This window comes from Coturnix japonica, chromosome Z (assembly GCF_054131305.1).
Source record: "Coturnix japonica strain WE chromosome Z, WE-NBRP24, whole genome shotgun sequence".
Classification (NCBI taxonomy): domain Eukaryota; kingdom Metazoa; phylum Chordata; class Aves; order Galliformes; family Phasianidae; genus Coturnix; species Coturnix japonica.
Genome location: NC_140702.1, coordinates 46,402,120 through 46,415,591, shown reverse-complemented (window position 1 = coordinate 46,415,591; position 13,472 = coordinate 46,402,120). Strand labels below are relative to the sequence as shown.

Here is a 13,472-nt window from a genome sequence, read left to right as displayed (position 1 = left end):
AACAAAACAAAACAAAACCCCAAACAGAACCTATACAGATATTAAAAACATCAAATTTCAATACTGAATTGTTACACACGTAGCTTTGTAACATTTAAAAACAGTCCCCCAGAAAACACAACATTAATACCTGTATCCATCAACGAAACTGGCATTAATGTAATCAGACCCTTCTACTCCTCGGATTGGCTGCAAGCATACTCTTGTAGACTCATATGGCATAATATTGACAAGGCGATTTTTGAATTTATTACAAGGAAGATTGGCACTGATGAATCTTGAAGTGTGAGCCTTAGAGCTAGCAAGACGCTGTGGAAAATAAATATATTTAAAAAATAAAAACCATATATAACAAAAAGAAATGCCATTATCAAGTCTGATTATATGTGTTTATACATACAAATCGTTTCATGTTTATTTTACCATATTCTGTTGTATTATCTAACTATTTGTGAAGCATCTTTTAGCATTTTATAGTAGTTTTAACAACCTATAATCATTAATCCATACAGACAAATTTGAGTTTTAAACCATTAGAGAGATAGATATTTCAAGCTATTCAAACAGTAGAGATGAATATGCTTAAAATTGAACAATTATTGTCTGAACAATAACTGAAGACAGGGCTTTATATTTTACAAAGGACTATCTTCCCAATTAAAAAAATTTTAGCTGGAAAATTTTCTAGTTTCCAATTACTGAATGAATAAAACTGGTGAAGGACATAGCAGCATTAATTGTTACATGGTTTCTTGTTGGCTTCCCACAGCATAAGATTCCAGTACCTTAAATTCCAGTTCCATTCCTGTGACATTCTCTCCTGTTTCTATCTGTGTCAGCTTCTGAATATATGCATACAGGTTTCTGGCTGGCACTTCGGTATTTCCACATGTCACTGCTTCCAGCAGTGCATCATGGATAAAGATGTATTGGTCCTCAGTTTGAACCATGTAATTCCTTTGAGCTCTCATTAGAGTTACGTGGCCATAAATATCTACAGTCTTTTCGTGCTTTATTCTCTCTAACATGGCATCTATCACAATGAAACAGCCAGTCCTGCCGACTCCAGCACTAAAAGAAATGAACACAGGAGAAAAACATGAAGAATTTGTGCTTTGTGCTTATTTTTGTGGCTTTCAAGTTTTAAAATTTCATAATACTCATATAAATGGCACATATTTCTGAAAATGAACACAAGCTTTTGTGAAATAGGTCAGTGTCCTGCAACATGTGAACTCCATTAATTCCCATTACAAGCAACTGAGACTCTAGAATTATTCATCATGAGGTACTTTCATCTCAGAAATTCAAGCACAACTGTGATAGAAACAAAGCACTTTGCAACAAGTATTAAAAACATAGGTTCTGAACAATGAAAATCACTGGAGGTAATGAGCATTTTACAGAATCAAGCTTTATGTGTAGTATCGTCTGCAACTCAGTACATGTTGCTGGTATTCTGCTTACTTAGTTGCATGCAGTGGCAAACAACATCACACTAAATGAGTGTTGTGTATTTCTACTCTGCTTTGGAGGTAAACTTTTTATTGCTTCCCACACTGCAAGTGGGGATTCTAGCCACCCTGTAAGTTGGGATTCTATGAACACAGTTTGGTCTATCTTCTTCGTTTTAACTAGACCAGGCAACGACATTATTCTTTGCAATGCAGTGATGGTTATTTAGCTATGCTAGCTATAGACAAGTGTCATTCTTACCTGGCCACTTCAATGTCTACCTTGCATCTCTAGAAAAATATAAGAAAGGTCTGGACTGAACCTAATATTATTTCAATATTATTTCATATTATCTCAAAAAACATAGAAAAAGAACTAAACTGCACTAAAAAACAAAGCTTGATATCATAGAATTGAACAGATCTCCATACTGAGTGAGTAGCTTTTATTAGACAAAGTATTCCCTCAGGGATTCTTAGTTAAGTCAGTTTCCGATTTTGAGTAGGAATTGAAGTGACTCCATGAACATTCTGTTAAGAACAAAGAAACCTGTACATCTGAGCTCTCAGTATTCAAACTAAGCAATTCCTGAAGGACATCTCTGAAGTAAAAATATATTTCCCCCTCTTTGGTGGGACTTGAGAATAGTAGAAGGAGATAACAGACAATTACTGTAACTATGGCAAAAGAATTAAAGTTGATCATGACATACTCAGCTGTTACCAAGAGAATTAAGCCTGTCCTAGTAATAGGTCTATCTAATAGCAATTATTTTTGTAATATCAGCCATCAAACTAGTCAGACTTACAACAATTTTCTGCCATTCCCTATTCTCTTAAAGAGATATGTATATGTATAAGACCCGCTCTGAAAATAATGCCTCCTATTGTATTAGCCTTGCCCACAACTGCAGAGATGGATGCTGGTGGTATGGCAGTAGAGACTGAATTTTTCTGTCAGTATTCTGTTACATTTTGTTAACATGTAACAGATTGCAACAGGGGGGTGGTCTGACAGAAACATCTGATGTGGAAGTGCTATGCTTCATAAGTAAGTTGTATCACTGTATTTCTTATTTCTCCAGATAGGAAAAATTTCATCCTTTGACATTCACTGAAACTTGTTGAACTTTTCTGGAGACCAAACAGTGGATATCAGGACACTGAGACAGTGGGTAGTGCATTTCAGCAGTAGCGATAGCAGCCACACATATTTTTATGATCACCTACTCTTCTCCATCACTGGCAAAAATGCATACCTAATAGTAGTATTTTGAACAACAGTGTTTTACAGCTGAGAATTTGCTCTAGCACAATAGTGTTACTGTGTTCTCTGTGCATGTTGTAGTTTCCATGAAAATAAATAGGAAACATTATGTTAGGAGCAACATATGCATATGAATGCACTATCTTTAATAACTCCTGAGGGCAACATTATGCAATCAGCACACAAAGAACAGCCTTAGAGTTCTTACTTTGATGTGCCTAATATTAGATTAGATTTAATTATTAGATTAGATTTAATACCTAAAAATTTGTTATATACTTTGCATAATGGAACAGAAGTGATTTAGAAGAAAACGACACCAAGATGGGAGGACATGTTGATTTGTCAGAGGGCATTACAGTGGGACCTGGATAGACTGGATCAATGAGCCAAGGTAAACTCTATCCGTTTCAATAGGACCAAGTGTCAGATCCTGCATTTTTGTCACAAGAACCTCAGGCAACCCTGCAGGCTTGGGAAGGAGTGGCTGGAAAGCTGCCTGATGCAAAGGGACCTTGGTGTACTGAAGGACAGTCAGCTGCATATGAGCCAAAGGTGTGCCCAGGTTCTCAAGAAGGCCAGTGGCATCCTGGCTTGTATCAAGAATGATGTGGTGAGCAGGACTAGGGAAGCAATCCTGCCCCTGTACTCAGCACTGGTGAGGCCTCACCTCGAGTACTATGTTCAGTTTTGGGCACCTCAGTACAGAAAGGACATTGAGGTGCTGGAGCAGGTCCAAAGAAGGGCAACAAGGCTTGTTAAGGGCTTGCAGAATGTGCCTTATGTGGAGTGACTAAAGTAATTAGGGCTGTTTAGTCTGGGGAAGTGCAGGCTGAGGGGAGACCTCGTTGAAGCCTTTCAGTATTTGAAAGGAGCATATAAATGAGAGGAAGAACAACTGTTTACAAGGGTGGATAATGATAGGACAAGGGGGGATGGCTTTAAACTAAGACAGGATATTCAGGTGAGATATTAAGAGGAAGTTTTTCATATAGAGGGTGTGATGCACTGCAACAGCTTGCCCATGGAGGTTGTGGATGACCTGTCATTGGAGGAATTCAAGGCCAGCCTGGTCTAGTGGTTGGCAACCCTGCACATAGCTGGGGAGTTGGAACTAGATCATTATGGACCTTTTCAACCATATTATGATTCCATGATCTCTTCAAATACCTGAAAGGTGATTGCAGAGTAAGTGGGGTTAGTGTCACTGGTGACAGGTGACAGAACAAGGGGAAATGGCCTCATGTTGCACCAGGGGAGGTTTAGATTGCATATCAGGAAGAACTTAGTTACAGAAGGGGTGATTAAGCACTGGATAGGCTCCCTAGGGAATGGTTGAGTTGCCATCCCTGAAAGTGTTTAAAAACTGTGTGGATGCGTTGCTCAGGGGATGTGATTTGGGGGAAGGTAGACAGAGTTAGGGTACTATGGTTAGGTTGCAGTTGGACTTGATGGTCTTTAAGATCTTTTCCAACCTGAGCAATTCTATGACTTTGTGATTCTAAAATAAAATAAATAAATAAATAAATACAAAAGAACAGGAAATATGCTAGAGATCTGACAACGCCTAGCAACATGTACTAAACAGAGCCTCATTCGAAAAGCCCTCTATAGATATCATTTTATGGAGATGTCTGAATATAAATTGTACTGAATCAAATCTGCAAATAGTTTCCTCTATCGAACTCTGAAAGTACAAGTGCAAAATTTCATGTGTACTATTTTCATATCTGAGATCATATCATATCTGTCACAATGAATACTGGTTTCTGTTGTTCTGAACGCTTAATTCTTTTCAGTAAGTAGCATGAAATATACTGTGTAGTATAGCAAGCAGCAGTTCATAAACACAGCATCACAGCTGGAAGAGACTCACAAGGATCACTGACTCCTCCAAATCACACTGTTGTTGGGGAATTTATTATTTATTTATTTATTTTAAGATATAAAGAAATGGAAATTGTTAATCCCTAGCATGTAGAGGATAAAACAATAATATACACTCACAGTTCCTAAAAATTAAGTATCTTAATTCTATCTTGAATTCAGTAGTTAAATGTGTCCATTTATTTCCTGCATGACACTCAAAGAATCTGTGCCAATTACCAACAAGTTTCATTTTCCTACAATGAAACCAAAGGGGAGTGCAGAGTAGAAAGTTGTATTATGTGAGCTAAGCTGTGTTTCTAAGTTTCTATGTGTATATAATGTCTACATTCATTCTTATCAACAGTTATTATTAACAGAAGAACTCTTGAAACAGCTGAAAATTTTTGCTAACAGACCAAATGCATCAAGCTCACCTTTCTTAGAGGCTGCTCTGTCAAGAATTAATATTTCGAGCTTAAGAGAATTTACCAGTTGGTGATGTTGATCAATGGGACTTGGAAAGAAAGAAAATATGCAGACAAATGAAATGATGATTGTCCTAGGTAAAAAAGAGTTAATCTACTCTATACACTAAATGGCATACATTCCAGGAAAATTCTGTGATCTCTAAGTAATCATGGAGAAAAATCTGAAAAAACCCCAAACTGTCAAACTTTCAAACTGGTGGTTTGTTTTTTGGTTGTTTCTTTTGTTGTTGTTGTTGTTTCTTCTAGATTTTAAAGAAACACGTAAGTGGGTCAGATGTGGGTATATGAAGGTTTAAATCAATCTCTGGAAACTGACTATGAATCTGAATTCCCACTAATTTTGAATATAGAAATGACAAGGAAAAGTGGTGTACAATTTTTGAAGATATATACACTTATATATATAAATATATATATTTGTATTTGCAAAAGGAGCAGTTTCATAGAAAAGTGTACCTGATAGGAAAGACTGATAATATAAAACCTCAGCTGTCATTACCCATATAACTTTTTATTATTTTTATTTTTTTTTTCGCTAGACAAAAGCTGGCCAAGTGAAAAATAAAAGCACGTAACAGTGCAGATACCCTCAGTATTTCAGAATACAGTTCTCTTTCTTGTCGGGTGTTAATGAAATAATGTTTATAACTCAATATGGCATTTTTTTGATCAAACATTAAAAATTCTGCTGGTGGCTAAAGACCACAACTGCAAAATGTCAACCCAGATAAAATCTTGTATATTCAGCTAAAATAAATAGCTTTATTATTATTATTCGTATTATTATTATTATTATTATTATTTTATTTTATTTTATTTATTCTTCATAACTTGGATTGCCATTACATAGTCATTCTTCCATGGGCAAACTAGCAGTAATAGCTATTAGCAAAGAAGATATTTGCAAGTTTACAGATTAAGATGTGATATCAAACAAAGTTACTATGCACAAATGCTTTTTGTGATAAGGATGCAGTGTCAGACTTACTACAATTGTTGAGGCATTTGACTGGATTCCTGACACATGCTTCTTTGGAGTGTTTTTTGCAAAGTGTTTTATTACCTTAAGATATTTATGACATTCCAAATCTATAAATTGTAAACAACCAAGATAATTCTCTTCAGTGACCATCTAAAAACTAGAACAGTTTACATTTCTTCCTTTTGCCTCTACATACTTTCTAGCTTCAAGAATTTACCATACAATAACCAGAAAAAAATATTTCTGTCTCTCTTCTGCAACCATATCACAGAATCACAGAATGGTTTGCATTAGAAGTGACCTTAGGATCATCTAGTTCCAAACCCCCTGATGGTCCTTCTAGAAGACATACCTTCCCTTTAGTGTGTCAGCTGCACCACTCAACATGATATCATCTGCAAACTTGCTGAGAGCTTGCTTGATCCCACTGTCCATGTCACCTACAAAGATGTTAAATAGCACCAGTGCCAACATGGATACCTGTGGGATACCACATGTCACCTGCCTCCACTTGGACACTGTGCCATTAACTACAACTCTCTTAGTGTGACATCCAGCCAACTCCTTATCCAGTGAGTGGTCCATCTATCAAATCTTTCTTTTTTTTTTCTTCCCCCCCCAATTTGACAAACAGGATGTCTTGTGGGACTGTGTCGTATGCTTTGCACAAGTCCAGGTAGGTGACAATATTTGCTCTTCCGTTATACACTGATGCTGTAACTCCATTATAAGAGGCCACCAAGTTTATCAGGCATAACTTGCCCTTTGTGAATCCCTGTTGGTTATCACCAACCACTTTGTCTTTTTTTTTCCATGTGCATTTATAATACGGCCTTCAGGAATGTGAGCACCATGATTTTTATTTTATGTACTTCTTAATATCGTGCTGAAACACCACTGGGAAGTTTTAGTATAACTAGACAGGCATTTGACATTGAATTTATTTTCTGTCTATTCATGAGTATTGTTATATAAAAATTAAGGAATTATACACCTTTTATCCAAGAGGCACTTCCTTAATTGTCTGATTGTAATAATAAGAAGAAAATAAACCTAGAAATATTCTGTCACTAAATAAAAAGTTTCCTCACTGATTATGTTTTTGTCCATATTTTTTCCTATTCATCAGTATCTTAGTGAATCTAATCATACAGCTGAGAGATTATAATAATGAAAGACATCTAAAATTTCTTTGATGCTGAAGGACTAAGCTGCACATCCTGATGATTTCAGCAGATGTTAACTAACCAATAAATCATCTTTGTGAAACATGTTCTCTGCTGCACTGGTTACCAAGCACAAAAACTGATTTTCTTATGCTCTGGGAAGAAATACAATATGAAAATATCACCAACAGATTAAGGCAGCTGGCATATCCTGAGATAACAAAGCATGTGAGGAACTGGCAGTTTCTCTCTAGATGTAGGACATCCTAACTCAGAAGATACAGGCCAAGTCCTAATCAGGACTGAAGAAATTGAACAGCCATTGGGATCAGCTATTAATCCAGGTCTATTTTCTATTTAGGAAAAATAAAATAAATAGTGATGATAAATAATTAGTGATGATAATTCATCTCCTGTGTCAAATTTCACATATTTACTAAATATGATTCTCTTGCCTTATTATATCTTCTGGTGTTACTGTCAGAACTTTTTGCAATGCTAACTTTAGCATCAGTGATATACTCTATTAAGTTTAAAAGCTGAATATTTGAGCAATCAACTAAGTAAACACAGCTCGTAAAGAATTGTTACTGCTTGATATTTTATCATTAACCCATAACATTGTCTGTTTTCAACTTCTAAAAACATGACTGACTCAGTCCCATGAACTAAAACATGCATAATGTCCTGCAATTTACAAAAAGAAAAATTGTGAGTCATAAGGGAGCAATTCCACTTTAAAATAATTGTATAGTTGTGTTAAAGGTTGTATTTTGTGATTAATTTATAACTGTCTAAATGATGACCCTTTACTGATACTTCATTGATTTGGCAAGGGAAGGTAATGCAATTGCCAGTATTCACAGCTCATTTAATTGGAAGCAAAGACAGTAAAATATGTGCCAAAAATCATTTAGGACATTTTTGACTCACATCAGGGGAAAAATGATTGAATATTAGTTTCAGATTGAATTAAGCTTGCACTTTTTAGCTGAAAATAAATAAAATTGGTTATGATAAAGGAAACATATAGAAGTGACTGGATTTTATTGTGGAGCTTTATATGGTTAACTAGATTCCAATCCCACAGTAGTTCTCTGGTACTTTTGATAAGGTCAATATTTAGATTATGTGACAGGACAAGGGAAAATGGTTTCAAAGTTAAAGAAAGGATATTTAGATGGACATAAGGAAGAAGATTTTACTGGAACAGGTTGCGGAGAGAGTATGCCATGTCCCTGGAAACATTAAATGCCAGACTAGACCAGGCTCTAAGTAACCTAATCTAGCTATATGTGTCCCTATTCATTGCAGAGGACTTGCACTAGATGACCTTTAAAGATCTCTTTTAACTCAAAAGTTTCTGTGATTCTACAGCTATTTTTTCCATTAAACTATTAGGAAATTAGCTCACAGCTGAAAACCACTCTTTTGTTCAGGAAGCAGCAAAAATCCTTATGAAACCACTACGCATCCTTTTGAGTGAATGAATCTGACTGAAATAACACACACACTTTGTGCAAAGATGTACATCTGAATTTCATTTTAGAAGAGATATTGAACAGCTTCAATAATTCTGGTACTGGCTTACAAGAGATATATGTAACTGCACAAGGACTTCTCACTGTGGTTACTACATGATACTAGCAATCAAGTAAGGTATATGAAAACATTTTGGGGTACAGTGCTTCACCAAGCAAGAGGACTTCAGCCAGTGTGCTCTTCATTTTTATGCTATGCATTGAGGAGACCATATTTGTTATGGAAGACACAGAAGGCCTCTTAAAATAAAGAAGGAAGAAGAAACAAACAAACAGAAAGTAGGTGCATTTCATTGTAAATACATAAAAGCACAGTTTGGAGCTCCCTGGAGTTTTCACAGGTAGTTGGCAAAAGCATAGGAAGCTCACAAATCAAAAGATATCATTAGATCTTTTTTTTTTTTTTTTTTTTTTTTTTTTTAACTGATTTTTATGAAGATTTTCCTTTCAGTTCTCATGTTCTCAGAATTCTACTGCTACCAAAAGTTAAATACACTTTTTTCTTGTTGTTGAATGGGCTTGCAAAACTGTGATAACATGAATGCCAAAAGAAATTAATGGAAGAAGAGATCCATCAAAGTATATTAAATAACCAGATACAGGGATACAGGCAAAATTTCTCCAGAAATCCTTATGGTTGATTTGGTTTGAATAGTTGCTCTAAAAAAACTAACATTTGAGATGTCCAAGAAGTGAAAATTATTGAATACTAAATTACTTGAAGGAAGCATAAGCATTCCCTCCACCTCCCCTGTCTTCTAATCAGATCATCTAGAACTCTTCCTTTCAATTAACTTTTCTGTCTTTGGATGCATGGCACTCATAGTGAATATGTCATTTAAGAGGTACAGCGCTACTTCTGATACTGGCTTTTTTCTGTTTTAAAAAGAATAGAACATGACAAAGTACTTCTCCTTTCACGAAACTGTGAGTTAGTGAAAAGGTCTCTGATAGCTCTGCTCACAATACTGATCATGGCAGAAATTACACAATACAACAACTTTTGTATTTACTTTTCCCTTCGGGGTTGATTGTTGATTTTATACAGCAATACATGCCTTAATCCTGTTTTCATAGAAAGATTTTTATACATGCATCTCACTGTAAATCCCTGTATCACCTAAATTCTTCACTTACTCAGAAATTCATAGAAAGGAAATTAGAATGAATCATATTTCTCTCTTGTTTTATCTATGCATAAGGGATTACTATGTGTTGGTGTTGGGTTTCTTCCATTTTTTTTCTTTTTTTTTTTTTTTTTTTTTAAATTTCAAAATCAATTCAGTTCTCAGATATCCTTACTTTCCACTGCTGTAAATACAGTCTTATATGTGCTTGATGAGAGCAGATGCTTTTGAGCTAGGCTGGCCAGCACTAGAGCAACTGATTTCAAGGTATGACGGTGTGTGGGGGTTTCTTTCTCATTGAGAAAGCAGTCACTCTCCAGCAACGAGCAGCTCCTGTGAGAGAGGCTGACCTGGTATGGGCATTGCCATAGCAATGGAGGCCACACCCACACCCCTAAAATGAACCTCAGAGAGGGCAGTGACTAAGCCTGGGGTGGATGAACACAGTGTGGGTGTCACCTGTAAACCTGTTGTATGCTGTAACAACTGAAATTGTAGCTCACATGGCAGGACTGTAAGATTTTGCCAGCTTCAGAAGTGAGGGGCATTCATTCTGAGTGACTCTCAAAGCAGAATGATGAACACTCAATGCTGAGCCAAGGCTGCAGCTCTGGCAAGGTGATATATACCGTCTACGTTGGCCGTGGTCAGTGTCTCCAATCAGACAGATCTACTAAAGGAAGAAGCATCTGTGCAGGCTATGGTTTGTAGGAAGCATCTGGACCTTGCTGCTGGAGCACAAGTGAGAAGCAAACTCTCCTGTGTAAGATGCGCACATGTGGAGGACCCCTGTGACAGCTGACTGGCCTGCAGGAGGCAGTTTCATCACTGTTATGCCAGTGATAAGAAATAGAAAATCGCTATGAGAAGGACTAACAAGAGGCCTTCCTCAAAACGTGAGATATCTCTGCAGAACCACTTCACCATTCTCCAGACTGAGAAGGAAAAAGAAACAATGACATGTAAATCATCTGAACTGAATAAGGCAGCCAGACCTGCCCCCCATTGCATATCAACTACTGTGATTAAGAGAAAGTGATGTGTGGTAGTGGTGGGTGATTCTCTCCTGAGGAGTACAGAGGCACCCATATGTTGTCCTGACCTGCTATCAGGAGAAGTTCCCTGCTTACCAGGATCTACCTGGACTTGTGCAAAGCATATGACACAGTCCCACAAGACATCCTGTTTGTCAAATTGGGGGGGGGAAGAAAAAAAAAAAAAAGAAGAAAGATTTGATAGATGGACCACTCACTGGATAAGGAGTTGGCTGGATGTCGCACTAAGAGAGTTGCAGTTAATGTCTCAGTGTCCAAGTGGAGGATGATGACATGTAGTATCCCACAGGTATCTATGTTGGCACTGGTGCTATTTAACATCTTTGTAGGTGACATGGACAGTGGGATCAAGTGAGCTCTCAGCAAGTTTGCAGATGATATCATGTTGAGTGGTGCAGCTGACACGCTAAAGAGAAGGGATGTCTTCTAGAAGGACCTGGAAAAGGCGGGCCCACACCAAGTTCAACCTTGCCAAGTGCAAGGTCCTGCACCTGGGTCAGGGTGATCCCAGGCGCAAATAGAGGTTAGGCAGAGAATAGCCAAAGAGCAGTCCTGAAGAGAAGGATTTGGGAGAGCTGGTTAAAGGCTAATTGTATCTTGGGCTGCATCAAGAAAAGCATGACCGGCAGGTCAAAGGAGGTGATTTCTCCCCTCTGCTCTGCTCTTGTGAGATCCCACCTGGATTGCTGTGTTCCATTCTGGATGCCTCGGCACAAGAATGACATCTAAGTATTGGAGCAGGTCCAGAGAAGGGCTATGAAGATGATCAGAGAGTTGGAGCACCTCACCTATGGGGACCATCAGGGAGCTGGGTCTCTTCAACCTGAAGAGAAGTCTCTGAGTTAAACTTAAACCAGCCTTCCAGTTCTTGAGGGGAGCCTACAGGAAAGCTGGGGAATAAACTTTATAAGAGCATGTAATGGCAAGATGAGGGGAATGGCTTTAAACTGGAAGAGGGTAGATTTAGACTAGCTATTAGGAAGACATTCTTTACTGTGAGTGTGGTGAGACACAGGAACAGGATGCCCAGAGTGGCTGTGATCGCCCCATTCCTGGAGGCATTCAAAGATGTTCTAGATGGAACTTTGAGCAACTTGGTCTAGAGGGAGATGCCCCTACCTCTATCAGGGGGTTTGGAACTAGATGATCCTAAAGGTCACTTCTAATGCAAACCATTCTATGATTCTGTGATTCTAAGTTCAGTGTACTACATTCTCAGTAACTATAAAAAATAAAAAATATCTTCCCTGTGAAATTTGTTGTGTTTCAGCATATATTTTACTTTATTTGTTCTTTACAATCCATTCACAAAACATTTCTGTTGTTATGTATTCCACTGAAGAATGTACGAATGAAAGATCTAAAATCAGAAATAGAATTTAGTGGAATAGAATATGCTTTTTGAGGTTAATTTTAAATGATGTCCTACTGTGATGAGTTTACTAGAACTACAGACAAATCTATGCATGAAGAACTCCAGTGACTATTGTAAATGATACTGATGGGTAATTTATGAGAGTACACTGTGATCTAATCACCAATAATTAGAAGTGAAGATTAGAGAACAGTGAAGAACTCAATGTGCAGAAATTGTGGGCCTGCTCCCAACAGCTCCTGCCTTGCTTTACTTTGCATTTTAACTTGTTTTGTGTTATCAGAGAGGAATATTTTGAGCAATTATTCTATACTTTTGCACATATCCATTCTTAGATTACGCTTTCATGTTGACTTTGCTCTCAGGGAAATACTGAACCTCTCTTCCACTACATATAACAAGATCTATTACCTGCTCCATGTGGGAAATAGGAAGGTGAACTGATGCTATCTGAAACTGAATTAAAAATGCTGGGAAGGGATGTGTTCTGCAGTGCTGGTTAACAGAATGACCTTGGAAGTACTTGCTGAACACTGAGATGCTCCATAGTTCCAGAATCCTTCTGGGTCTCTTTCTAGCCTCAGGATCCCTGTAGTTCTAGCCACAGTACATCCATTTGCCAGTTGTCATAGTTTGTGTTTGATGAGTGGATGAGCAGTGATAAGGTACCAGACTGTAATTCAGACAATATTTCATTTAGTAACCACAAAGTAAAAATGAAGACAAGAAACAGTAGTACCAGGTGTGTACAGACTATACATTTTTCATATCTCTTACAAGTTGAAAACCCTAAGTTAATTGGGCTCTACTTGCCTATAAGACTGTATTACATCATGTTTGAAAACTCAGAAGGAATCAGAAATTAGTTCTCAAGCTTGAAGATGGTGGAACTGTTGTAGCAAATCTATTGTTTCAGGTCTCCATCTCAAAGTATTCTTTTTATTTTTTATTTATTTTTTTTTCCAGGTAGAACTGAAATTTCTGAGAGGACACATTCACAGGATTACATTTTGTTGAAATGGATGAAGTTGCAATACTGTAATGATGTAATGAGATACAGAGCAGAAAACAGAAGCAATAAATCTTCTCCAAAGAGCTCATATTAAGACTCTACCATTTGTCCATTTTCTTAAGCCAAGTGCTTAAAA

The 13,472-nt window shown here is 37.2% G+C and overlaps 1 protein-coding gene across 50 annotated transcripts in view; it reads right to left on the bottom strand.

The window, feature by feature from the left end:
• The window catches only part of PTPRD (protein tyrosine phosphatase receptor type D), a 1,031,962-nt gene that overhangs the window by 14,567 nt on the left and 1,003,923 nt on the right, over window positions 1–13,472 (bottom strand). For all 50 annotated transcript variants that reach the window (XM_085529953.1, XM_085529959.1, XM_085529949.1 and 47 more), the window contains 2 exons: window positions 786–1,071; window positions 131–309 (listed from right to left, as the gene is read on the bottom strand). In XM_085529953.1, coding sequence (XP_085386079.1) covers window positions 131–309; window positions 786–1,071 — 465 coding nt within the window. The remainder of the gene's footprint in view (window positions 1–130; window positions 310–785; window positions 1,072–13,472) is intronic.